General features: G+C 53.0%; 2 protein-coding genes and 1 long non-coding RNA gene across 7 annotated transcripts; 1 reads left to right on the forward strand and 2 right to left on the reverse strand.

The window, feature by feature from the left end:
• Window positions 1-467: 467 nt before the first annotated feature.
• Window positions 468-7,069, forward strand: LOC123589399. 4 transcript variants are annotated; one of them, XR_006708299.1, is made up of 6 exons: window positions 468-1,003; window positions 1,271-1,359; window positions 2,191-2,468; window positions 2,923-3,113; window positions 3,616-3,648; window positions 4,275-7,069. It is a non-coding gene; the product is annotated as an uncharacterized LOC123589399 (long non-coding RNA). The 4 variants fall into 4 exon arrangements; XR_006708300.1 differs by having other exon boundaries at window positions 468-945; XR_006708298.1 differs by lacking the exons at window positions 468-1,003; window positions 1,271-1,359 and having other exon boundaries at window positions 1,844-2,468.
• On the reverse strand, window positions 1,238-5,941 carry CLDN15 (claudin 15). 2 transcript variants are annotated; one of them, XM_045461455.1, is made up of 5 exons: window positions 5,725-5,941; window positions 2,954-3,049; window positions 1,918-1,999; window positions 1,734-1,850; window positions 1,238-1,644 (listed from the first exon to the last, which is right to left on the reverse strand). In XM_045461455.1, the coding sequence occupies exons 1-5, from the start codon at window positions 5,939-5,941 to the stop codon at window positions 1,524-1,526; spliced, it is 633 nt and encodes a 210-aa protein (XP_045317411.1). In that variant the 3' UTR covers window positions 1,238-1,523. The 2 variants fall into 2 exon arrangements, with proteins under 2 accessions (XP_045317411.1, XP_045317410.1); XM_045461454.1 differs by having other exon boundaries at window positions 2,954-3,118.
• Window positions 7,070-8,059: 990 nt separating the features above from the next.
• On the reverse strand, window positions 8,060-12,592 carry FIS1 (fission, mitochondrial 1). Its single transcript, XM_045461458.1, has 5 exons — window positions 12,441-12,592; window positions 11,426-11,558; window positions 9,506-9,582; window positions 8,961-9,066; window positions 8,060-8,372 (listed from the first exon to the last, which is right to left on the reverse strand). Exons 1-5 carry the CDS (start codon window positions 12,483-12,485, stop codon window positions 8,275-8,277), a joined length of 459 nt encoding a protein of 152 aa, XP_045317414.1. The 5' UTR covers window positions 12,486-12,592; the 3' UTR covers window positions 8,060-8,274.
• Window positions 12,593-25,695: the final 13,103 nt, after the last annotated feature.

A 25,695-nucleotide genomic window follows, 5' to 3' on the forward strand; every position in this document is an offset into this window, starting at 1 on the left:
CACACCCAGCCTTCCCCAACTGACCTTCATAGGACAGAGCCGGACCCAATGGCTTCCCATTGCTCTGAGCTAAGTGGCTCCAGGAGTCATCTGTTGACATCCTCTAGGAAGGGATCACTGGACCCCTCCACTTAAAAGCACACATCCCTTAGGGAAAGCCTTGAACAATTTTTGCCCGCTCCCTGTGTGCTAGGGAGATGGGTTTTCACCCGGGTCTTTGGGAAATCTGCACTGTGCCAAAAGCTTGTAGGGGCTGGACCCAGTGTCATGTGATGGAGCAGCACAGCCTCCTCCTGGGTACACAGGGGAAGGAGAGGCTAACCCTCTGGACTGGAAGGCTAGAGCCTGGGGGCTTACTCCCAAAGCCCTCAATGACAGGTGAATTCAGTTGATGGGAATGAGTTTGGAAAGCCAAAAATTCCAGGAAGCAGGCTAGTTGTATCTTTGGTCTTGAACAGATCGTGGTCGTACTGCTAACTGTGTAGCTTGGACAGGTCACTTCACCTCTCTGAACCTCTTCCAGCCACTAGCCGGACAGAGGGAAGAATAAATGGGATGGTGCACCAGCCCAGTGCAGGGGCTAGGCGCGGGGCGGGGGGGGGGGGGGTCCCTCTCCTTCCATTGGACACCAGGCCCCTCTCTTGTGGCCTCGTTTTCCTGTCTCCCAAGCCAGCCCAGGGCCCAGTGCCATGTCTGAGCTGGACACCATCAAGTCAGACACGCACCAGCAATATGCAGGCCTCTGTGAAGAGACGTTCAAAGACTTTGCTGGAAGTTATTGAACCTTTCCCTAGAAAAATCTGCCTGCACCAGACGTGGTTGATTTGACGCACAGTTTCAAAGGGCGCGTTGGTTTGTGGTGTCCACTCGTAGGCACAGCCGAAGCAAGTGTTCAAGACCAGCTGTCTCCTTGTACTGCTGTGGGAAAAGCTGAGAGTAAAGAGAGTGAGTTGTCGTCTCGGGCCGGCCAGGGGGCATCTCTGCCATTTCCAGTTTCCTCGAGGTGGGTCTTACCACGTCTGCTGCTCCATGACTCTTGGCCATAATCATGGGTGCCCCACTCTTGAAATCACTTGCAACCCCTCCTCTCTTCTTCGGATGAGACAGTCCGAAGGGGATAGAGAGAGGGACAGGTGGCAGCCTGAGGTCCGAGAACTGAGACGACCCTGGGGGCACCCCAGCCAACCCTTGCTTGGCCAGCCACTTCATGACACGAGCATGACACCCCCAAATCCTGAACAGTTCACAGTACAAATTTATTTCTGCATAGATCATACAGAATACAAACAGTCGGGGTCGCCTCTGCTCCCTTAACCAACCAGAGCCCAGCCCCAGAAGGTCCTGCCTCAGGAGTCCGAGGTGAGTTCTCAGGAGGCAGGTTCTCGGTCAGACGAAGGAGGCGCGGTCAGAGCCGGGCGTGGCTCGGGGGCACGGGGCGGAGTCGGGGCGTGGCCTGCAGCCCGGGGTTGGCGGGACCTCCGGCCGCTGGGGGCAGAGGCAGGGGCACGGGGTCCACGGGCCTCCTACACGTAAGCGTTCTTCCCGTATTTGCCAAAGCTGCTGTCGCCTTCTTCGTCCGAGACCGCGGGGTGCAGGGGGGCGGCGAGGCCGGGGGACCGCACCGCGGAGGCCTCGTAGGGGAGCCTGGGTCGGAGGGGCCTGGGTCAGCCGTGGGGCGACCCCGCTCCCGCCCCTCCCCCTCGCCGCCACGCGCGCGCGCGCGCCGTCCCTACCTGGGGGCTGGGGCCGCGTCGGGAGTGCGGCAGCAGGTGGAGCCGAGGCAGACGCCGCCCAGGATGGCGAGCAGGGAAGCGCTCCAGCCCAGGTAGAGGGCGGGGCCCAGCTCATACCTAGGGACAGGGACGGTGAGGGCCGAGTCCCACCCACTGCCCCCCAGGCCGGGGCTCCCACACTTACTTGGTCCCGGGATACAAGGGGTCGAAGAATTCCCGGGTGATGTTGAAGGCGTACCAGGAGATGGCCACCATCCCGCAGAAACCTGGGGAGGGAGAGGAGGGCGGCGCTCGCGCCCCAGGCCCAGCGGAGGAAGGGAGCTGGGGGAGGGCCACACGGGGGCGGCCCCGAGATCTGGACGCCCAAGAGCAAGTTGCACTCCCTCTCTTTCTTTTGCGCTCCCTAGCTCATGACTTTCCCCTCGGGTCCCAACCGCAGCCCCCCTTTCTTGCCTAGTCTCCCACGCTCTGCCCTTCCTGCCCAGCATCTTGATCACATCGTTGCCTCGTTTGGAATCTGCCCCATCCAAATCCTACCCACCCTGGAAAGTCCGGCTGTCCGGGCAATCCTCCCGCAGAGTCTGCCCCGACACCCCTTTCCTTCGGCCTCCCGGACCCCCCCCCCCCCCCCCAGAGCCTGTGACCTGCCTCTGTCACCCAGCGCAGTGAAGGCCTGAGGCCAGTGAGACCCCTGGGCTACAGGACCAGCCTTGCCGCTCTCTGGGGGCGCCTCCAGTAAGTCACCTGAGCTTTCTGAGCCCGTTCCCACATCTGGAGAACAGGGCAAGACCCACCCTACCTCGCAGGCTGGCTGTGAGGCGATAACGTGCGCGTGCTTTACAGACTGACAAAGGTGCTGTTGCTGTGCGCAGTGTGCTTGCACCCCGCGCACCCCAGACTCCGGTATCCCGGCCAGGCTGTAACCTCTGGGGGACAGTCGCTCACTCACCTTTGCTCATGCCTGGCTCCTAGTAGGGGCTCAAGAAACATTGCTGATGGATTGATTTGGGGAGCATGAGTGAGGCTGGGGTGAACAGGGAGGCAGGGAAGAGCTGAGCAGGGAGGGCGGGTGTCCATTCAATGGGGAGGGTGAGACGCCCGCCGGAGTGGGGAGTTGGAGGCGACAGGGGACCCCGGGTCCGCTGGCGCCACTCTCAACACCGCCCCCCCCCCCCCCACGACAACGCAGGGCACACCCACCACCACCTTCCCCCAGTTACCAGCCAGTATGTGCAGGGCCCCTGCGACGGCGGCCAGCCTGGCCTTCCTGGAGAGCTCCATGCTCCCGATGTTTATGCAGCGCAGCCCCGCCATGCCTAGGAAGAGGCCCAGGAAGCCCAGGAAGATGGCGGTGATCATGAGCGCCCGGCAGGCCTGGAGGTACCCTGGGGAGGCGGGGCGCAGCCATGGGTCCCTAAGCTGGCCCCTTCCCCCTCCGGGGCTGAGCCAGCCCCTTACAGCCAGCCCCTGCTCGGGTCTCAGTCCGTAAAGGCCCTCAAGTCCCCTCCTTTCCCTTCGGGGCCCTATTCCGCTGGAGCCCTGACGCCCCTCCTTCCTAGGGGCTCAACTCAGGCCCCGCCCCCGGTTCGGCGCACGTGCTTACTGGCTGTCTCCTAGGCACTACTGACACTTTGGCCAGCTACTGCTTTGGTCTGGGGGCCGTCCTGGGCCCTGTGGGATGTTCAGCAGCATCCTTGGCCTCTACCCACTAGATGTCAGCAGCAGTCCGCTCCAAGAGGGACCATCAAAATGTCTAGACGTTGTCAATGACCCCTGGGGGACAAAGCCGCCCCCAATCGCAGCCGAGAACCACTGCTCCGTCGCGAATGACAGAAATTGCACTTGAGTACTCAGCCCCTGCCCCACATCTGCTTCTCTCTAGGTCCCACGTGGCACAGCCCCTAGACATCATGAAGTGAGCTTTCTCCCGCAGTGACCTGTAGGGGGCAGCAGTTGCCCGTGGGTTACTGGGTGGGGGCCTGTTCTGACCTGGAAAGTGGGGTATCTAGGCGCAGGACAATCCAAGCCCATCTAGCTCATATACATTGGATGCCTCAGTTTCCCCTTTCTCAAAGCTGAAGGAAACGGCCAGTTTCCTTCCAGGCCCCTCTTCCGCCTTCTCTTTGATACTTGCCAACCACCCCAAGGACCTTGTTCCCCTTTCCTGGGTGGGGCCGTGCCACTGGTGCTGAAGACGCTGGGTCCCTGCCAGGAGGATGTGAAGTGGCCCGGAGTTGGCGGGTAGAGAGGAGGGACAAAGTTCTCTGGGAGCACTTTCTCACTCCCAGCCACTCCCTCTGGGGTTCCCCCCCCCCCCCCCCCGTATCCTCTCTATCCAGGGCTGACCAGCCCTGGGTCCCTAGGCCGCTGTGGTAGACAAAGGAGAGATTATTGATGGGCCACGAGGGAGCGTGGGCTGGGCGGCTGTGGGGGATTAAATAATAGTCAGGACCCCCCTCGGGACCAGAGTATCCGCCAGCCTGGGTTCCGGCACCCCTACCACCTGTGGGGCTGTGGGCCGGTTAACGCTTGTGCTTGTAGTTTTCCAGCTTGGGTGAAACGGGGTTGCCGCGCCCCACACAGCCAGGCCGGCGGAGACGGCACTGTGATGGCCTGCGTGAAGAACCATCACAACGTGGGGTGCCCTGACGCCCCCCGATGCCGGGCAGCTGCCCTCTGCCCTTCCCCCTGGAGCCAGCTCTTGCCCCTCCATCAGCAGTTCCAAGTGGGGCCCTTCTCGGGGCCTACAGGCTCCCGGCAAACGCCCCTCTTCAAACCGCGGTGTGGCTGAGGGATGGGTGAGGCAGGAAGGTCCAGTGCTGCTAAGCCGGCTGCCTGCAATGTCCCTTCTGGCCACCTGGCATTCGGGGCTTCTGGTCCAGATGGTACCCAGCTTTTATCGGGAGCTTGGGGAGGGCACGTGCCCTGCACATGGCAAATCCTGGAGAGAGGGATGAAGGCACGAAATCCCCGCTGGATCAGGAGATTCTGGGAATCGCAGGGGCACGAGAGACCCACGCAGACCCCTTAACTGTGCAGAGCATCTCTGGCGTTCCCGCAGCCCTGTTCCAAACCCAGTGTTGGCTTTAGTTCCATCCACTTCCCGGCACCTACAGTGGGGAACCGGAAGAGCACGACGGCTCCAAGGGGGGTGCGGGAGTGGCACCAAAAAGAGGACCTGGTCCTCCCCTCCTGGTCTCCGGCACGGGCCTACCGAAAAGACTCCCCCGAGGGATGCTGGGGACTGCTCGGTGAACAGGAAGCAGGAAGATGCTATACCACCAAGGAGAACCTTTCTGGAACAAAAGACCTGTACGTTCCGGCCCTCCGAGAACTTCAAACAATCCACTGCCTGAGAACGCCGAACACACATGCACACACACCCCTAGCTGCTTCCACCAGACACAGCGCCGCGGGAAGTCTCGCTTGAAGAGGGCCCTTGAGAATTCGCCGTGGCAGTGGCACCGATGCCTTTTAAGGGTCTCAATGCCAAGAACCCAAGATGGGCCTCCTCTGCACCCCCACGACCCCCAGCACTCTCACCACAAAGCTGAGATGCTGAAGTCGGTCGTGTGCGCACACGGGCCAACGAGAATCACGCTAACGTCCCGGGCTGTAGCTCAACACTCACAACCATGCCACGCGCCTGTGCACGTTCCCCCGGTTTTACAGTTGGGGTGAACGAAGCTCGTTTCATCACCTGCCGGGGGCACCGAGCTGGTCAGCTGAGCCCGGCAGTCTGGCCCTGGTGCCTGCACTTGGAACCACTAGGGGTGTCACATTAGGGCAGGGGGACACGTGGGACGAGGTCTCCAGTGCGGCTCCAGATGGGGGCCGCCGGGCACTCCCAGCTCCCCGAGCTCGATCCAGGCCTCCCTTATCGGCTCGGTGCCCAAGGCCCGACCGTGGGCAGCAGTCACCCTCCCCGGGGGTCTCTCCCCACCTCCCGCCGCCCCCTGGAGCGGGCCACCCCGCTCTCTCCACCCCATACCGGAGAGGGCCAGCAAGGACGGGAACTCCCGGCAGCTGTAGACTCCCAGGGAGTCGGTGGCACAGCTAAACCAGAGGTTCTCGAAGATGGTGTTGGTGGTGATGACGCTCCCGTGCACGGTGGACACTCGCCAGTAGCTGTGTGGCAGGGTCACCCCCAGCATCAGCAGCCCCAGGGCCGCCATGAAGAAGCCGAAGATCTCCACGGCCACCGACATGGTGAGATGCAGGGCCCTGAGGGGCGCCTGGGGCCCCAGAGGAGGGGAGGGGCTGAGCCCCAAGGGAACTTGAGGGGCTTTGGCTAAGGAGGGGTGTTAAGGCAGGCTGGAGAGAAAGGTGGAGAGAGCAGGGGGGGCCAGCAGCAACCTGGGGTGCAGATCTGCCCCCACCCCCCCCCCCGGCGTCTGCCCCCTGCCCTCCCTCTGGGTTCCTGCTTCCCCGAAGGTCCGGGCAGAGGAATGAGCCCAGAGCGCCGGGCAGCTGTTGACGCGGAGATGGAGGGAAGCAACGGAACGGGCCAAAAGTCCACCCCCTCCCCCAGCCTCTGGGCTCCCCGCCCCACAAGGGGGGCGGAGAGGACTAATGGGAGTGACCAACGAACGGATGGGGCTGAGGGGGCCCCCATGGGAGGCACTGGGAGCAGAGGGGAAGCCGGATGGGGCTGAGGGGGCCCCCATGGGAGGCACTGGGAGCAGAGGGGAAGCGGGGGAAGTCGCTCTGACTCAGCTCTCATGGGGGGCCGGAGAATGGAGCCAGGACAAGGAAAGAGAAGGTGACTGAGAGACCGGGGCCACAGACAGACCTTTCGCGGGGCAGGATCCGGGGAGCGGAGCCCCCCTCCTGGATGTTGGTGAGAACAATTTAAGAAACTCCAAAGACTTAGGGTTTGGGCTACTGAGTCACCGAGGAAGATTAAGGTTGAGTAAGGCATCAGGGCGTCTGGGTGGAACCCGCGGCTCTGGAGTCCAGTCAACCTGGATTCAAACCAGACCCACCATCTACCAGAACCACAAGGGCCTGGAGTCTGAGCCCCTCGGGCTTGTTCCTGCTTCTGTGAACTAGAACTGGCTCCCTCACCGCTGTGACCCCAGATCAAAAGCTCCCTGCACGTGGGAACTGCTCCATCCTCGGGGACCACTCTGGCTCCGGTGCCGCGGGCACAGGGTGAGGCCACCAGTGGGTTGCTTCCCTCCAAACTTCAACTTCTTGAACTTGAATTTCCCCCCCTCGTCAGGTTGATCTTTGACTCTCGGCAACAAGCTTGATCTCGCTGCCAAGGGCCACCAAGGGGGATAAATCACAGGCCCAGAACGTGATCCTGTGGCTAATCTAAGCAGCTCAGTTATAGAGCTGTCACCAGCTCTATTAATTATGATGGGTTAGAAACCGCCGGGCCCCAACCCCAAGCTGAGGCTGAGCACCTGTCCTGGTGAAGACAGTATCATTTCCTGCCTCAAGGCCACAGCCAGCGCAGCTCTGGTTCTCCTCTGGCAAGCACAGCAGGGGCTTGGTCTCCAGGGGTAGGGGGGAACCGATGCTACCCACCAGGCAGTCACAGGGGACATCAAGGAGCCGAAGGGTATCCCATCACCCCCCTCCCCATGTCAGGCTCCTCTGCGCTCCCCTCAGGTGCCTCCGCACCAACCCCCCCCCCCCCCCCAAGCCAGGCTGGCTTGGCTGTGGAACGAGAAGTATGCGGTGAAGCAAGACGGGCCCACGCCGAGCCTGGCACCGGGCGGGTGTGGGGCAAAGCAGGCTGGGTGGGGACTGGGTCCTGACCTTCCATCTTGGAGCCTATGACTGGGATGTCCTGGGTTTGCAGCCTTTCTCAAGAACCTGAGGAGTCCTCACCGAAGGCCCAGCCCTGCCCCTGGGCGGCGGCCCCTCCCCAGGAGAGGACGGGGAGGAGGGGGGCGCAGGAAGACAAAGGGAGAGAAGGGTGGAGGTTTGGGAGGAAACCGAGTGGGGGCCCCTCGTGGTGTGGAAAACTCCACGTGCTAAGAGGCAGCTGTGTGGGTCAGAGGAGACAGGAGACATAAATCCTGGCCTGTCCCCTCAGCTCTTCCCTTCCCGCCTCCCATCACTGCTTTCTCCCAGGATTCCAGCACCGTGCAAAGGCCACGTCCCGTGTCCCTGTGTCCCCATGCTGCCTACCACTGCTTTGGGGGAGGGGAAGGAAGGAAGGGTGTGGGCTCTGGGCAGCTTGGCGGACAAAGGCGAACCCCACACCAGCCTGGGGGTGGGTAGGAGTAGGAAGGCGAGCAGGAAAGGACCACGGGTGACCCCCACCTTTGGGCCCAGTGGAGCCCGCCCCTTCTTCCACACAGACACAGCGGTTCCGAGCCAAAGCCCAGTTTTATTTACACTCGTCCCGGAGCACGTGGTTTGGGGCTATTGGACAGGTCTCTGGGGAGAGGAGGCCGAAGGCAGAGGGCAGTGATGGGGTACAGGGGAAGGGACGGAAAGGATGGACGGCCACCCCCCCTTCGAACCTCCTCCACAGGCTCCCAGGCATCCCTGGGCAGAGGCAGAGGCGGAGGCGCGGTCTCCTTTAGGATTTGGACTTGGATACAGCAAGTCCGATGAGTCCAGCCAGTCCCGCCACGCCCAGGGCCATCCCTCCAACAATGGCCATGCCCACTAGTCCGTCTGGGGAAGGGAAAAGGGAGACTGTCAGGAGCCCAGCCCCCACAGGGACCCTGCCCGGTGTGCCTCTTCCCCTGGAGTCATGAGGCAAGGGACTCCAAGGCATACACAAAGAAGGGACTGAGGGACTGAGGAGGATGTGCTTGGAGTGGGGGAAGGGGTCCTTTAAAGGGAGACCAGAGAGGGGGCGCCTGGGTGGCTCAGTCGGTTGTGCGTCCGACTTCAGCTCAGGTCGTGGTCTCAAGGTTTGTGGGTTCGAGCCCCGCATCGGGCTCTGTGCTGACAGCTTAGAGCCTGGAGCCTGCTTCGGATTCTGGGTCTCCCTCTCTGTGCCCCTCACCTGTTCACACTCTGTCTCTCCCTCTCACAAAAATAAATAAACATTACAAAAAAGTATCTTCTGAAGGGCAAATTTAAAAAAATTAAATAAATACAAAATAAAGGGAGACCAGAGAGCCCAGGCGTAGGGGAAGGAAGACGACTTGGGAAGAGCAGAGAGGTGCCCTGGGAGGGCAGGACGACGGGGCCAGGGAGACAGGCAAGCAGGGGGAGCGGGGAGCAGGGGGGTGGGGGGCCGAGGGGAAGGTTCACCTTTCTTCATGGCCTTGTCAATAAGCTGCTCCAGTTCCTTGGCCTGGTTGTTCTGGGGCTCTGTCTGCAGCAGCCCCCGCACATACTTTAGTGCCTTCTCATATTCCTGCGCTCAGGGAAAACACAGACACACACCCCCCCCAGTATTCCAGCCTCTTCCAGCCCCTCAGAGGGACCTGCACTTGCCCCGGAGGCTCCTCCCTCTACCCCCACCTCCTCCCTCCCTCCGGCCCCACCCAACGGAGTAGAGTCCACAAACAACCCCAACTGTGTGGGGGTGATAAGCCTGGGGAGATAACCACCCAAGGCTCGGGGCTGCACCCCAATCCTGAGGTCACCCACACCCTTGGCACCTGGATCTTCTGTCCCTCACCTTCCCTCGGCGTCCGGACCCGTCGCCTTGCACCTCTGTACCCGACACCCCCCCTGCCCACTTGCCCTGTCCGGCCTCCCTGACGGCCAGGGCTCTACCCTGGAGGGGAAATGACGGGGTGGGGTGGCCCACCCGGAGAGGGAGGGGGGGAAGAAGGGGGCTGCCGCCTTACCTTGAGCCGGTAGTTCCCCACAGCCAGGTAGAAAACATAATCCCGCTGCTCCTCTTTGCTCCCGTTGGGCAGCAGCTCTGGGGAGGGTGGCGGCAAGAGGGTGAAACCCGCTCCTCTCCTCTCCTCTCCTCTCCTCTCCTAGTGCCTGTGTCCCAGAGACCCCCTCCACTCTCCGAATCCCTGTACGACCCCGGGGACAAAGTCACCGTGCTGAGCTTCCGTTTCAGCTCTGGCCCTTCTTGGCTTCCCAGTCAGGGCTCCGGGGCAGCACAAACCCAGGCTGCCAAATACCCCGGTGATGAACGCGCTGATTTCAACACTATATGGTCAGCTCTGGTTCATCTAAGTGAACTGGAAGGAAACTGAGGCACTGAGGAAGCCAAAGGTACCCGCTGTGTGTTCTCACTGTAGCTGCTTGCTGCCCAGATTGGGGTTAAAATAAATTTGCACTCCCCCCCTTTAAAACATCAGCTCGAAACTCCCCTTCAATTAGCATTCTCTGAATGACCCCCGCCTGACTCTGTCTTAACTCAGTGACTTCGCAGAGGCTTCTGTACAGTTTGGGGCTAAGTAGCTTTGCAGGTGTTCATCAATCTTCCCCAGTGCCCGCACTTTCTCCTCAGCTAGAAGTGGCACCGCTCAGAGAGTCTTCTACAGGTCTGCCCTGCAGTAAAGGAAGCCTGAGAAATCCGAATTAGCAACTCAGGCAGATGCCGGGTGAGGCTATTTGCATTTAAAAAGATTCTTATTGGGGCGCCTGGGGGGCGCAGTCGGTTAAGCGTCTGACTTCAGCCAGGTCGCGATCTCGTGGTCCATGAGTTCGAGCCCCGCGTCGGGCTCTGGGCTGATGGCTCAGAGCCTGGAGCCTGTTTCCCATTCTGTGTCTCCCTCTCTCTCTGCCCCTCCCCCGTTCATGCTCTGTCTCTCTCTGTCCCCAAAATAAATAAACGTTAAAAAAAAAAAATTAAAAAAAAAAAAAAAAAAAAGATTCTTATTTTTATCGATTCACAATAGCCATCCTTTGCTAGTGTACTGTTTGCTTCCACGTGAATACTTGGCCAAGAGAAAGCGGGTACAGGGTACAGAGAAATCTGAAGGTCAAGTATGGCCTCTGACAAAACAGTGACCTATCGAAAACCAACGGGAGACAGGATTCCAATCAAAAAAGCACCATCTAAAAAAAAAAAAAAAAAAAAAAAAAAAAAAATTTATAAAAAAAAAAAAAAAAGGGGGGCGCCTGGGTGGCGCAGTCGGTTAAGCGTCCGACTTCAGCCAGGTCACGATCTCGCGGTCCGTGAGTTCGAGCCCCGCGTCTGAGCCTGGAGCCTGCTTCCCATTCTGTGTCTCCCTCTCTCTCTGCCCCTTCCCCGTTCATGCTCTGTCTCTCTCTGTCCCAAAAATAAATAAACGTTGAAAAAAAAAAAAATTTATAAAAAAAAATTTATAAAAAAAAAAAGCACCATCTGCTCGCAGGTTTGCACTAATCCCTATGCCACCCTCACGAAAGGTTTTCAACTGCTGCTGAGTAAGCAACATGGTGGGGCCAAAGAGCAAGGGCCTGGGACACACAAGACAGGAGCTTCTAGTCCTAATTCAGCCATTAATTCATCAGCTGTGTCACCCTCCTTCTGTCAGACTGCCAGATCACTGAGTCCTGGGGGGAGTGACGCGCCATGGTTCTGTCTGGCTAAACAGTGATGACGCCACAAGCAAACTGGGCGAAGCCAGGCCAGGGCGCAGCCCTCTGTTGCAGTGCGTTTACTGGCAAATAACTGTGAGGTGACAGCTACAGGGTCCCATGTCGACACAGGATCCCAGCACTTGAGATGGAGGGAGGGAAGGAGGCCACGGTGGTCGGGAAGGGCAGGACGGACCCAAAGGCCAGTGGGAAGGGGAGGGTCGGGTAGCCTATCACCTCACCCTCCAGTAGTGCGATGCCTTTGCGGATGTCATCATTGTACTTGCTTCGCACCAGGCACCAGGCGTACTCAAACTGCGTGCTCTTGGACACGGAGCCTCCTGCCTTCTCAGACTGAAATTTCTTTTCAAACTTCTGCCATAAGAGAGGAGAGGAGTCATTTAGAAAGGAAGGGACGAACCATTCTCTACCAGGACCTGGGTGTCCATTTCCCAGCTACACTCCATCTTCCCCAGTCTCTGTCACGTTTCCCTCGCGGGCCTTGGCATCTGGCATCCCGGCTTCCGCCATCTCCATCCCTGGGATCCAGGTACTCTGCTTCTTGGCAGCAGGGTGTCTCCCCCCGACACTACCCCTGTCCACTTCCCTCCCCCTAGTGGTACCGAGCGGAGATGCCACCTGGTGGCGGCTCCAGGCACCGCCGGCGAAGCAGCTGACCCCGAGCGGCTGGCTGAACAGTAAACACGCTGTCCGAACAGCTCAACAACAGCCCACGCCGTCCCTCGTCGGTGGCTGCTTCCCCCAGCCGGCCCCACCCGGCTGGGTCTGGGCCTTTTCTTATCTAAGTGGGAATATGAGTAGTGCCCACTTCCTAGAGCTACAAGGATTGAGATATCGCCGGCAATGCACTTAGCACCGTGCCGGTTTCGGTGAGTAACATATGAAACTTCACGCTAGTCGCTATATTCCCTTGTCACCGAAGGAACACTCAAACACAGGTGTCCGCACCCTGACCTCCTAACTCCTGCGCGCACTCAGAACCGGTCAGTCTTTCCACGCCAGACTCCAGGCCCCGAGTCTGGGGCGTGGTGGTGCAGGAAACTACAAGTCCCATTGGCCTCCGGGACAAAGAAGAGCCTCTGGGCAGGAGCCGGACGCTGCAGAGGGTGCCGGGAGCCGTAGTTCGGCCTCCCTAGGAGAGCCTGGTGCTGGGTAGAGGGTCTGGCCCTACTCGGACTCTCCTCAGGACCCGCCCGTCCGAATGTTCCCTCTCCCTCCCTCGGGGCCAGGCCTCACCAGCAGGTCGTCCACAGACACCAGCTCGTTCAGTACGGCCTCCATGGCCGCCGCCCCTGCAATCCTTACACCTAGGTCGCTACTGTGCCACCGTCTCCATGGCCCACTGGTAGGGCCGGAGGGCCGCTTCCGTCGTCCGGCGGAAGCGAGCCCCTTCCCCACGCAGAGCCAATCACCTCATGTTGCTGATGCCGAGCCCGCCCCGCCGCCGGGGGACGCCCCGCCCCTTCCTTCCGGCGCCCTCGGCGCACGGGTTGGGGCATTAATGCGCAAGCTCCGCCCGACCCCCTTCCCTCTCCACCTGCGGACGGCTCACGCTGCAACTCCGAGTCCCCCGTTCGTCCTCCCGAGTTCCCTGTATGTGCCTTCCTTCACCGAGGCTGCCTTAATAAAGTTTGGAACTGTGTCTTCTAGTTGGCCGTTGGGCTCAGAAACAGCAGAAAGAAGAAGTTGGAGGACCCGGCTTGATCTAAACCTTCCTCCCCTCCGGCCCCACCCCCTCTGGGCCTAGGAACCCGGAGGCTATGTGACATTTCGGTGCCTGTAACAAAATCATAACTGGTCCCAAGGTTTTTAGGGCCTCTGCTGACCCTTACAAGAGGACTGACAACTGGACCTGTTAACATACACCCAGAAACCGCAGTGCATACGCATAGGGGATAATACGGAAATCTTTAAATGGGAATTTAAAGTTGTTACCCCATTACTTGCAGACAGGGTCCAATCTTTTAATACTTAGATAAAGCATCCTCCGGGTGTGCCTGAGAGGGAGCATCGGCCGTGGGTCACGCGGGCAGCGAGGAACAATCAAAACATGGGAAAGGTAAATGTGCACTCCTCTGGTTCCTGTGCTGTGCAGCGATGGGACTGGGTAGGTAGTGACTTTCGAATTCTTTTCACCTTGACCCACAGTGCTCCAGTGCACATTACAATGTAAGTTCCATGAGGGCACAGATAGGCTCTTGTTCATTTGTGCGTCTCCAGCACCTGACACAAGATCAACGTCCAATGAATATGTGTTAAATATACATGAAATAAAGCGAACAAAAAGTAAATAGGGCAGTGCAGATGCAGGAGATTATCATCCAAACATCTTTCGTGTTTGCAAAGCTCTTTTAATTTTTTGTTTGTTTGTTTGTTTAATTCTCATAGTAGCCTTGTGAGTTAGGTAGGCAAGAATTATTCTTCTCTATTGAGCTCAGACAGTTGAAATAACTGATATGAGGAGTCCCAATAAAAGATAAAGTTCATAAGTATACTCTAGCTATTCATCTTTAAAAACCTCAGGCCTAAATTTGTAGTTTTTTGCTGGTTCACAATAGAGGACTCCCCTTAAGCAGCAGGGTGAACTAGAGAGAAACAATTGGCTTTAACTTAAAATCTAAAAGGCAAGGCAACACTGAGAAACCATTTGTTAGATAGTACAGTAGGAAAATTAAAAATAAAACCCCGCAAACTACCACCAGTGCTGCTGAAATTATAATACTGGTTTCACTGTCTTGGCTAGCGGCCAGTATTTTTAATTCACACTATTTGTCTGTTTGCAATCACACACTTGTGTGATAACCTGATGAATGCCACCCTCCCATTAGAGGCTGGAAGCTACACGACAGCAGTGTCTGTGTCTATATTGCCCATATTATACCCCTAGAGCTCAGCTCAGTGCCTACCACTAGTAGATACTCAATTTGTAATTGTTGTGTAAATAAATACTGCAGTCGCCATCATTAACTTTTTGGAAAGCAACGAGGGAGTATGTAGTAAAAGCTACAAGATGTAATATTACTTAACTGGTAATCTGTGAAATGGTCAACAAAAGCAAAAAACAAAAACAAAAACAAAAAAACAAAAACAAAAACAAAAAAAAAAAGGAAAAGGAAGCCATGAAGATATTCATTCCTGCATTATCTTTGGAGGTAAACAGACAACAAAAGCTCCAGGGAATTGTTTTATTAAATGATGACACATCGATATAACAAAATAACACACAGCTTGAAAGAGTCATCTGGACTCTTTGGATGTGGATGGTAATATTCAAAACAAAACGAAAAAGCATGCACTTCTCAAATTTGGTCCTGTAAGTGGTCAGAAAGGAAGCTGACATTTTTTTTGGTTGTTGTTAGTGGGACTAAAACCTAGAGTTGGTACTTGTTAGCACACTCTGGGCCCTGGGCCCCTCCCTTGACTACAGTATTAGTTGCAAGCCTGCTCTGGTCTTTTGCCCTACAGCTTCTTGTTAGTGGGCAGCCCACGAAAAGAGCTCAGCAAACACCCACTAAACAGGATTCCACTATTTGTGTTCCTCGCGTCTCCGGTGATCGCTCACCTACACTTCCCACTTTCCTCTGCTATCCAATCAGAAAGTCCTATCCACCGCAAGCTCATCCATCCATCCATCCATCCATCCATCCATCCATCCAACAAACAGTAGTTTGAGGCCTACGTGTGCCAGGCACTCTTCTGAGTGCTGGGCAAGAGAAATGAACTAAACAGACACAGTTCTTCTCTCACACGAGTTCCATCTCCATGGAAGAGACAAGACTGCTAACGAATAAATGAATTATCAGCCCACCTCCGCCTCCATTCTGTCACCATACTTCATACATACTTCAGATTTTTTCCTCCTCCAACCCAGCCTGGCTGCCAGTAGTACTTTAAAGGGTAAATCAGGGCTGAGTAAAACGCCGTCTGGGCTACGCAGAACATTGTGCAAATGTCTTATCACGCACGTGAAGCCCGTCAGGGTCGCCCCTGCTTACCTTTCCAGCTTTATCTCCTGGCACCCACCCGTCCTGCACGCCGAGACGTTTTCCTGGCAGCCACCTTTCTTCCACCCGGAATGCTCTCCGTTCACCAAACACCGGAGTGCCAACAGGGCAGGCGACTGCCAGCCCCAGGGCCGTCACGCCTCCGGGGCAGCTTTCTTCTATCCGGTCCCCGCGCCTCCAGCTCCTCGGAGGTATAGCGTTTATCACCCAGCCCTTCAGTCCTTGATGTGGACAGGGACTGGGTCTCGTTCATTTCTCTGTCAAAGGCCAGGCACCCAAGCATCGTTCGTGGGGTGAATGAAAGAGTAACCACTGGCGCTGAGAACTACGGAGACATTTGCACTTCCGGGTGGCGGTTAAATTGGCTCCCGAGGAAGGGAGGAGCTGATGGATGCCTTCTCCGGGGCTACTCTAGGAAGAGGGCTCGGTGGTCCCGGAGGACCCGCGGAGCCGCAGGGAGAACGTCTGCGCAGTCGCCGCCTCCTCGGGGAGGCGGGGCCGAGCCGAGCCCGGCGGGGGGGCGGGCGGGACGCCGATGGCCAATTAACGGGCTCGGCTCCGAGAGAGAGGCGGAGCGTGGCGCGATTTGCAGGCGCGGTGGTGGGCGCCAAGGCCTGGGACTTTGGAAGCTCTTCCCCTGGCTCTGTGACCCCGGGGTGACCGAAGTGCTCCCTGTTAACTGTTGCCCCAGAGATTTTTCTCTGTAAACTAAAATTTACGTGTTGTCTCCTTTAGAGTCTGTCTCGGTTCAAAAGTGTGTGATGGATACACACAACGTGCACACACAAACCCGACGTGCACACGAATCGCCTGGAATCTTGTTAAAAATGCAGTCTGATTCAGTAGGGCTAGGATGAAGCCCAAGGTGTTGCATTTCTAAGAAGCTCCCACAGGAGGCTGATGCTGTAGATTTTCTAAGACGCTTTCAGGAGCAAAAGTGTGAAACTTTGTCAAAGTGCAGTCTCTGGACCATCAGCATGGGCATCACCTGGGAATTCTTTAGAAATGCAGATAATTGGGGAGCCTGGGGGCGCTCAATGGCTTAAACCTCCTGCTTCAGCAGTGAGGTCGTGCTCTCACAGTTAGTGGTTTCAAGCTCTGCTTCCGGCTTTCTGCTCTCAGCACAGAGCCCACTTTAGATCCTCTCTCTCTCTGCCCGCTTCCATTTGTTTGCTTTCTCTCTCAAAAATAAACGCTAAAAAAAAAAAAAAAAAAAAAAAAAAAAAATGCAGATAAGGGCGCCTGGGTGGCTCAGTTGGTTAGGCGACCGGCTTCCTCTCAGGTCATGATCTCACAGTTTGTGAGTTCGAGCCCCGCTTCCGGCTCTGTGCTGACAGCTCAGAGCCTGGAGCCTATTTCAGATTCTGTGTCTCCCCCTCTCTCTACCCCCTCCCCTGCTCACGCTCTGTGTCTCTCTGTCTCTCATTAATAAATAAACTTAATTTTTTTTTTTTTTTAAATGCAGGCACGCACTGAATCACAAAGTCTGCTGGGGGGTGGGGGGGCAGCAGTTGGTGTTTCTACGAGCCCTATGGGTAAAAAAAATTTTTTTTTCGTTTAGAGAGAGTGTGGGCAAGCCAGGGAGAGGGGCAGAGGGAGAGAGAATCTCAAGCAGGCTCCATGCTCAGCGGAAGCCCAAAGCAGTCCTCCATCCCACGACCCTGGGATCATGACCTGAGCCAAAATCAAGAGCTGGATGTTCAGCCGTTCAACCGACTGAGCCACCCAGGTGCCCATCCTATGGGTAATTTTGATGCACACTGGACTTCGAGAACCAGTGGGCAGTGGAAGAGGCCAACTGAGTCTCAACTGTCTATAGACTTGTGACCGTAGTCAATTTGCTGTAATCTAGCTAAGCTTCAGTTTCTTCAGCTGAAAAATCAGGATAAAAATCCTAATGCCTTCCTAGGGAATCTGTAATGAGAAGGAAATGTGAGATGATGAAAATAAAGAACTTGGCACACAGAACAAGCAATTTATAAAGGTTAAGCTATCATTACCATTCAAATGGATGATAACCCACCTGGCCTGTGGTGGTAGGAAAGTCTTCAGGGAAGAAATGTGAGTTGACATTTGAACCAGGGTCTTGAAGGATAGGAATGCCAGGTGGAGAAGGTGAGGAAAGGTATTCTAGGAACAGGGAGCACTCTAGGTAGTCTCGAGGAGAAGGCCAGGTGTGGGAGGGAAAGTGTTGTGGGAGGACTACCGGAGAGGCGGCTGCAGAATAAATCACAGAGAACTTGTGTGCTGTGCGGTGATATTTACACTTCATTTTTTTTAGGCAGAGAAAATGGCTTTCCAAGAAGGACAGGATCTGCCATATTTATGAGAAATGGCAAACCTTACAACTGTAGTGGGGAGGCTGTCCTGAGGGACAGGGAGACCGGTTTGAAAGAGATAGTGTTAGGTCAGGCTAGAATCAATGAAGGCTAAGGCCCTGGCAATGAAAGTAACAGGAAAATAGTAGGAGGAAATGTTTCTCTGAGAAAATGAACAGAACTTGGTGACCAAATGGATGTGGAAGACGAGGGAGTGCTTCTAGATTTCTAGCTTGGTGTAAGATCGAACCATTCTTTAAATATGTAGAAGGAAAAACAGGTAAATAGAGATTGTACAAATAGAAGCCAGAACTCCAGGGGCTGGAGAACCTTCCCAAGTAGTCAGAAGAGAAGAGAGGCAAGGAGGTAAGAGGTAGACATAGGAGCTGCCAAAAAAAAGTCCAGGAAAGTTGGTGTCTTGAGAGCCAAGAGAGATTTCAGTAGATGCCAGTGGACAATTATTTTAAAGGTTGCAGAGACACGGGGCGCCTGGGTGGCTCAGTCGGTTAAGCGTCCGACATTGACTCAAGTCATGAGCTCACAGTTCATGGGTTCGAGCCCTGTGTCGGGCCCTGTGCTGACAGCTCAGAGCCTGGAGCCTGCTTCCGATTCTGTATCTGCCTCTCTCTCTCCTTCCCTGCTTACGCACTCTCTCTCTCTCTCTCTCAAAAAAATAAACATTAAAAACATTTTTTTTTTAAGGGCACAGACATTAAGTAGGATGAGGACCAAAACTAGGCCATTAGATTTGACAATAGTTGGTCATTTGTGGTGAACTGATGGGGAGTAATTTCACTAGTGTGATAAGGACAGGAAAAGAGTTTTTGAAGAGGGAGGCATGGGCAGGGAGAGGCAGAGTAGGCATAGGGAAAAATAACCTTTTTTAAATGTTTATTTCTGAGAGGGAGAGACAGAATGGGAGTGGGGGAGGAGCAGAGAGCGAGGGAGACACAGAATCCAAAGCAGGCTCAGGCTCTGAGCTGTCCGCACAGACCTGACTGGAACTCACGAACTTCGAGACCATGACCTGAGCCGAAATCAGACACTCAACCGACTGAGCCACCCAGGCACCCCAAGAGGCATTTTTTTCAGACAACAGATGTACCTTAAATTAAACTATTTAGGTATGATGTTCCTGCTTGTCTATTCTGGAAATAACATCACCTTTGCCATTTACCCCTTTGGTTTTAGGATTTGGGAAAGAGAAGAAGAAGGAAAATTCAGAAGGAGGCAAGAGAATTTTCTGGGTCAGTGAATTTTCATTCATTTTGTTCAGCAATGAATTCAAGCTGCCGAAAAAGGATCGAGAGCACCTTTTACCCCAACCTCGTACGCCGTCCTTGTCCGACCCTGAGCGACTGGGCTACAGACTCTAGGAATTCTTTCAGGACCCCACTGACCTTCCAGAATGTGGCTATATACGTCACCAACGATGAGTGAAGTTGCTTGGACCGGGGCCAGGGGCCCTTTTCCCAGAATGTCATGGGTTTACTGGGTAAAGATTCTGCCATATAGGGAGGAAGGTTTTGCATTTTTGTTGTAATTCACATTCACTGCTGAGGCATCCGGTGGCTCATCAGTTAAGCATCGGACACTTGTTTTTGGCCCAGGCCATGATCTCACAGTTCGTGAGTTCAAGCCCCGGGTTGGAGTCAAGCTCTGTGCTGCTGGTGCAGAGCCTGCTTGGGATTCTTTCTCTCTGCCTCTCTCTCTACCCCTCCCCTGCTAGCTCTCTCTTTCCCTCTCTCAAAATAAATAAATAAACTTAAAAAAAAATGTTGGTAGATTTTTTTTTTTTAATTTTTATTTTTAAATTTTTTTTTTAACGTTTATTTATTTTTGAGACACAGAGAGACAGAGCATGAATGGGGGAGGGTCAGAGAGAGGGAGACACAGAATCTGAAACAGGCTCCAGGCTCTGAGCTGTCAGCACAGAGCCCGACGCGGGGCTCGAACTCACGGACTGTGAGATCATGACCTGAGGCGAAGTCGGCCGCCTAACCGACTGAGCCACCCAGGCGCCCCTGTTGGTAGATTTTTAAAAATGTTTTATTTATTTTTAAGACAGAGACAGAACATGAGTGGGGGAGGGGCAGAGAGAGAGAGGGAGACACAGAATCGGAAGCAGGCTCCAGGCTCTGAGCTGTCAACACAGAGCCCAACGCGGGGCTCGAACTCACGAACTGTGAGATCATGACCCTGAGCCAAACTCGGACGCTTAACCGACTGAGCCACCCAGGCGCCCCAAAAGTTGGTAGATTAAGATAGATTAAATCATTGACCATTTAATTCTGTAAATTGAGCAGAAGTCACAAACACCAACTCTCTTTAGAGTCTATTGGTAATAAGATTGTGTTCAAACAACTTTCTAGGCCCCAGATGGAGCCCTTCCTGCCCAAGGTGCTGCATCAGCAAACCGAAATTTACATAGCTTTGATGTCCCCGTGAATGTTCTGCTTGCCCAAAACAGTCTAGGCCATCAGCCAATCCCCTAACGCCAGCCCAACTCTGGGCCTTCTCAACCCAAACCAGGCTGACTACAGGGGCCCAGCCAATCAGATATTTTCTATCTTTCTCTTCCTTGTTCTTTAGTCTTTATCTTATCAAAGCTTCCTGCCTGCTGCTCCATTTTGCAGCGTTCTGGAAGGAGAGTGTCCACTTCTTCAAGTGTTAAATAAAGTGTGTCTTCTTTAATTACTTTTTAATAATTGTTCATCCAGGGGCACCTGGGTGGCTCAGTGGGTTAAACGTCCGACTTTAGCTCAGGTCATGATTTCACAGTCCGTGAGTTCGAGCCCCACGTCGGGCTCTGTGCTGACAGCCCAGAGCCTGGAGCCTGCTTGGGATTCTGGGTCTCCCTCTCTCTCTGCCTCTCCCTGACTCACGCTCTGTCTCTCTCTTTCTCAAAAATAAATAAACATTTTAAAAAAACCCATCAAACATGGATGAAAGAAATTGAAGAGACACAAACAAACGGAAAGATATTCCACGGTCATGGATTGGAAGAACCAACATTGTTAAAATGTCCGTATTATCCAAAGCAATCTACAGATGTAATGCAATCCCTATCAAAATACAAACAGCATTGGGACGCCTGGGTGGCGCAGTCGGTTAAATGTCCGACTTCGGCTCAGGTCATGATCTCACGGTTCGTGAGTTGGAGCCCAGTGTCAGACTTTGTGCTGACAGCTCAGAGCCTGGAGCCTGCTTCAGAGTCTGTGTCTCTCTGTATCTCTCTCCCTCTCTCTCTTCCCCACTCACGCTCTGTGTCTCTCTCTCTCAAAAATAAACATTCAAAAACAATTTTTTTAAATACAAACAGCATTTTCCCACAGAACTAGAACCAATAATACTGGCATTTGGATGGAACCACGAAAGACCCCGAATAGTCAAGACAATCTTGAGAAAGAACAAAGCTGGAGGTATCACAATCCCAGATTTCAAGACATAATACAAAGCTGCAGTAACCAAAACAGTATGGTACTGGCACATAAATAGACACATAGATCAATGGAACAGAATAAAGAGCCTGGAAATAAAACCCACACTTATTTGGCCAATTAATTTTTGATACAGGAAGCAAGAAAATCCAATGGGAAAAAACCTCTTCAACAATAGTGTTGGGAAAACTGGACAGCTCCATCCAAAAGATGAAACTAGGCCACTTTCTTACACTATACAAAAAATAAATTCAATGGGGCGCCTGGATGGCTCAGTCGGTTAAGCATCCGACTTCGGCTCAGGTCACGATCTCGCGGTCTGTGAGTTCGAGCCCCGCGTCCGGCTCTGGGCTGATGGCTCAGAGCCTGGAGCCTGTTTCCGATTCTGTGTCTCCCTCTCTCTCTGCCCCTCCCCCATTCATGCTCTATCTCTCTCTGTCCCAAAAATAAATAAAAACGTTAAAAAAAAAAAATTCAAAATGGATTAAAGACCTAAGTGTGAGACCTGAAACCATAAAATTCCCAGAAGAAAACATACGCAGTAATTTCCTTGACATCAGTGTAGAAACATTTTTCTAGAAATGTCTCCTCAGGCAAGGGAAACAAAAGCAAAAGTAAACTATTGAGGCCACGCCAAAACAAAGATCTGTTACACAGCAAAGGAAATCATCAACAGAAGGGCAAGGTAACCCGCTGAGTGGGAAAAGATATTTGCAAATGATACGTCCAATAAGGGGTTAATATCCCAAATGTGCAAAGAACTCCTACAACTCAACATCAATAAAGTAATCCGATGAAAATGGGCAGAGGACCTGAATAGACATTTCTCTAAAGACGACGTGCAGATGGTCAATAGACACACGAAAAGATGCTCAACATGACTAAATGTCAGGGAAAAGCAAATCAAAACCATGAAATCACGCTTTACACCTGTCTGAATGGCTGAAATAGGAAAATACAAGAATCCCAAGTGTTGGTGACGATGTGGGAAAAAGGAACCTTCGTGCACTGTTGGTGGGAATGTAAATTGGCGCAGCCACTGTGGAAAACAGTACGGGGGTTCCTAAAAAAATGAAACATAGAAACACCATATGATCCAATAACTCCACTACTGAGTATTTACCCAAAGACAATGAAAACGCTAGTTTGCAAAGACAGCTGTATCCCTATATTTATTGCAGCGGTATTTACAATAGCCAAGATATGGAAGCAGCCCAAGTGTCCATCGATAGATGAATGGATAAAGAAGTGGTATTTGGGGTGCCTGGGTGGCTCAGTCGGTTAAGCGGCCGACTTCGGCTCAGGTCATGGTCTCACGGTCCGTGAGTTCGAGCCCCGCGTCGGGCTCTGTGCTGACAGCTCGGAGCCTGGAGCCTGCTTCAGATTCTGTGTCTCCCTCTCTCTGACCCTTCCCCGTTCATGCTGTCTCTCTCTGTCTCAAAAATAAATAAACATTAAAAAAATATTCTTTAAAAAAGAAGTGGTATTTATATACAATGGAAAATTAATAAAAAAAAAAAGAACGAGATCTTGCCATTTGCAACAACATGGATGGACCTAGAGGGTATCATGCTAAGTGAAATAAGTCAGACAGAAAAAGACAAATACTGTATGATTTCATGCCTATGTGGAATTTAAGAAACAAAACAAACCAAAAAAGAGGCAAACAAATAAGCAAACAAAAAGACTCTTAAATACTAAGAACAATCTGGCAGCTGCCAGAGGGAAGGTGGGCGGGAAGATGGGATGAAATAAAGGAGATTAAGAAGCACAAGTCTCTAGTTACAAAATAAGTAAGTCACGAGATGAAAAGTACAGCCTAGCGAATGTGGCCAATAAGATGATAATGTTGGGGGCGCCTGGGTGGCTCAGTCGGTTAGGGGTCCGACTTCAGGTTCAGATCATAATCTTGCAGTTTGTAAGTTCGAGCCCTGCGTCGGGCTCTGTGTTGACAGCTCAGAGCCTGGAGCCTGTTTCGGATTCTGTGTCTCCCTCTCTCTCTCTGTCCCTCCCCCGCTCACACTCTGTCTCTCTCTCAAAAATAAATAAACATTAAAAAAATTAAAAATTAAGATGGTAATAACATTGTGTGGTGACAGATGGCGACCACTCTTACCGTGATCACTGAATAATGTATAGAATTGTTGAATCACTATATTGTACACCTGAAACTAATGTAACCTTGTATGTTAATTATACTTCAATTACAAAAATTCATGGAGCTGTAAAGTTATGGTTTGTGCACATTTCGGGGTGTACGATTCACTTCGATATAATGTTAAAAAAAGAAAAAAAAAAAAAGCTGATTGACTTCCCGGCCAACAACAGCTTTGGAATTGGGGGACGTCCCCAGGGGACAGGCAGCCCCCCAGGCCAGGCTCACATTACAGAGTCTTTGTCCTTTCCTGGATTTGGGTTGGTAATTCTTCACTCTTTTGTTAGCTCTCTGATGCCTTCAAGTGGATGTTTTTTATATTCTAACTGGCTTTTGGTCTCCTCAGCAGGAGAGATGGGCTAAATCACCTAGCCTACTATTGCCAGGAGAAGTTACCAGAAGGTAAAAACTACCCCCGTAGTTTTCTCCCGTCTGGAGAGTGGGGGGTGGGACTGAGAATTCTAAGCTTCTACTCATGGCTTGGTCTTTCTGGTGACCAGCCCCCAACCAGGAGCCCACCAGGCATTGTCTCATTAGAACAAAAGATACTCCCAACACCCAGAATGTTCCCAGGGATTTAGGAGCTCTGCCTCAGGAACCAGGGTCAATAATACCTAACATTAGAACAAAAGATGTTCCTAGGGCTTTTTTTTTTTAATGTTTATTTATTTTTTGAGAGAGAGAGACACACACACAGAGTGTGAGCAGGAGAGGGGCAGAGAGAGAAGGAGATACAGAATCGGAAGCAGGCTCCAAGCTCTGAGCTGTCAGCACAGAGCCCGATGCAGGTCTCGAACTCACAAATCGTGAGATCATGACCTGAGCTGAAGTCGCATCAGACACTCAACCAACTGAGCCATCCAGGTGCCCCGAAAGTACAAGGCATCTTTAAAACCACAAGTATTATTGTTTAAAAACGAAAAAATTTTCAAAATCCCATAAATTGCTTGACAGAAAATAGCCATGCTTCTACCGGTTAAAATAGGTTTTTAACTGAGCTCTATTTTCCTAAGAGTAGAACAAAGTCAGCCGCTGAACACACCATGCACTTCACTCCCTGCCAGTCTAGACCTGGGGGTGGGGGTGGTAGGGTGACAGTGTCTATGGATGGGCTTGAAAAAGTTCTTGACCTCCATAACACTGTGAAATATACACACAAACACATTTACGTTTGGGGGAAGAAGGGTTCACGGCTTTCATTAGATCCTTGAAATTATAAATACAGGAAAGCAAGGACCTTTCTAAGTCATGGGGTGGGACGCCATGAGACATGGAGGGAACATGAGGGCCAATCAGAAGAACCTGTTTGAATGAGATAGGGGTTCAGGTAGCAGAACTGTGGCGGCCGGTCAATATCACTACAGCCACGTTCACGGCTGAGCCCTCCAGACTGCTCACCCCCCGCGGCTCCACATTTGCGCTGCTATGGAATATCTGAGATGGATAACAATGGGCTAATTATGCGTCGGGTCTAGGTTTAATGGAATAAACTGTTGTTTTAAGCATAAATTAGGGGGACAGCAGTGTGATGAAAGTTGCATGTTTGTTTCATGTCGAACTTTTAGAATTTTATAGCAGGAAGGATGAGAGGGTGTCTAAGTCACTCCCTCATGTTTCATGTGGAAAAAAAAAAAAAAAAACAGGATTAAGGAGGTGAAGTGATTTTCTCAAAATCCCCGTGTCTCCTGGCTCTCAGTCTGCAGCAGTTTTTCAACGCACTAACTACTCTCTCTTCTGATATACGTGGGGGAGGGGGGAGGGCAACTTTTTAAAGAAAGGAATTCTGGGGCAAAATCATCTGTTTCTGGTAAAAAGGCAGGTAGCTCAGTCATTCAAGAGGAAGAACATTTGCGTGACTTGGGTTCCTTAAAATGTTCCAGTCTGAAAAACATCCCCTCCCACCACTTGGACGCGTTCAGATGCGAGGAAGGATGTTCCAGAAGGCCAGCTGTGACCCAGCGCTGAATAGAGGCTGCTTCCTCTGAAACACGAGGTCGTATCAAGCTGGGCAAATCTAAGAGCCAGAGCAGGCACCGAACCTTCCTGAATGTCAAAATCGTTCAGCTATTTTTAAAACGTTCGGACTTTTATTGGTTTAACAGCCGAGAGGGGATGAAAGTGGTTGAAAAAGCCTGAAGAAATTTGTAACTTAGATAAATGTTTTATGTACCCAGAGGGTTTTTGTTCAGTGCTATAGTGTCTGAAACTTACATGTGTCATGGGGCTGAATGCTGCCCCTGTCCCACTTTGTGTGTTGAAATCCTAATCTCCAGTTTGTCATAATGGCTGTGTTTGGAGATAGGGTCTTTAAAGAGATAACTGAGTTAAAATGAGGTCATTAAGGGAGTCCATAATCCAGTACGACCGGTGCCCTTATAAGAAGAAATTGGGACACAGATTCACAGAGGAAAGTGCCGGTGAGGACACAGGGAGAAGATGTCCAGGAGCCAACCGTGTTGACTTGACCTTGGACTTCCAGCCTCCAGAACTGTGAAAAAATAAATTTCTGGTTTTTAAGCTACCCAGCCTGTGGTATTTTGTTACGGCAGACAACATGCAAACCTCATTTTGCAC

This window comes from Leopardus geoffroyi, chromosome E3 (genome assembly GCF_018350155.1).
Source record: "Leopardus geoffroyi isolate Oge1 chromosome E3, O.geoffroyi_Oge1_pat1.0, whole genome shotgun sequence".
NCBI lineage: Eukaryota > Metazoa > Chordata > Mammalia > Carnivora > Felidae > Leopardus > Leopardus geoffroyi.

Bases quoted from the DNA above. Each gene is read 5' to 3' on its own strand.
- FIS1 (XM_045461458.1), bottom strand. From the start codon at position 12,485: ATGGAGGCCGTACTGAACGAGCTGGTGTCTGTGGACGACCTGCTG. The intron at 11,559-12,440 runs GTGAGGCCTGGC...CTCTTATGGCAG, and splicing joins TGTCTGTGGACGACCTGCTG to AAGTTTGAAAAGAAATTTCA. The intron at 9,583-11,425 runs GTGAGGTGATAG...CACCCTCCCCAG, and splicing joins AGGCATCGCACTACTGGAGG to AGCTGCTGCCCAACGGGAGC.
- CLDN15 (XM_045461454.1), bottom strand. From the start codon at position 5,941: ATGTCGGTGGCCGTGGAGATCTTCGGCTTCTTCATGGCGGCCCTGGGG. The intron at 2,000-2,953 runs GTAACTGGGGGA...CTCCCTCCCCAG, and splicing joins GGCCCTGCACATACTGGCTG to GTTTCTGCGGGATGGTGGCC. The intron at 1,851-1,917 runs GTAAGTGTGGGA...CCCTGTCCCTAG, and splicing joins CCCTTGTATCCCGGGACCAA to GTATGAGCTGGGCCCCGCCC.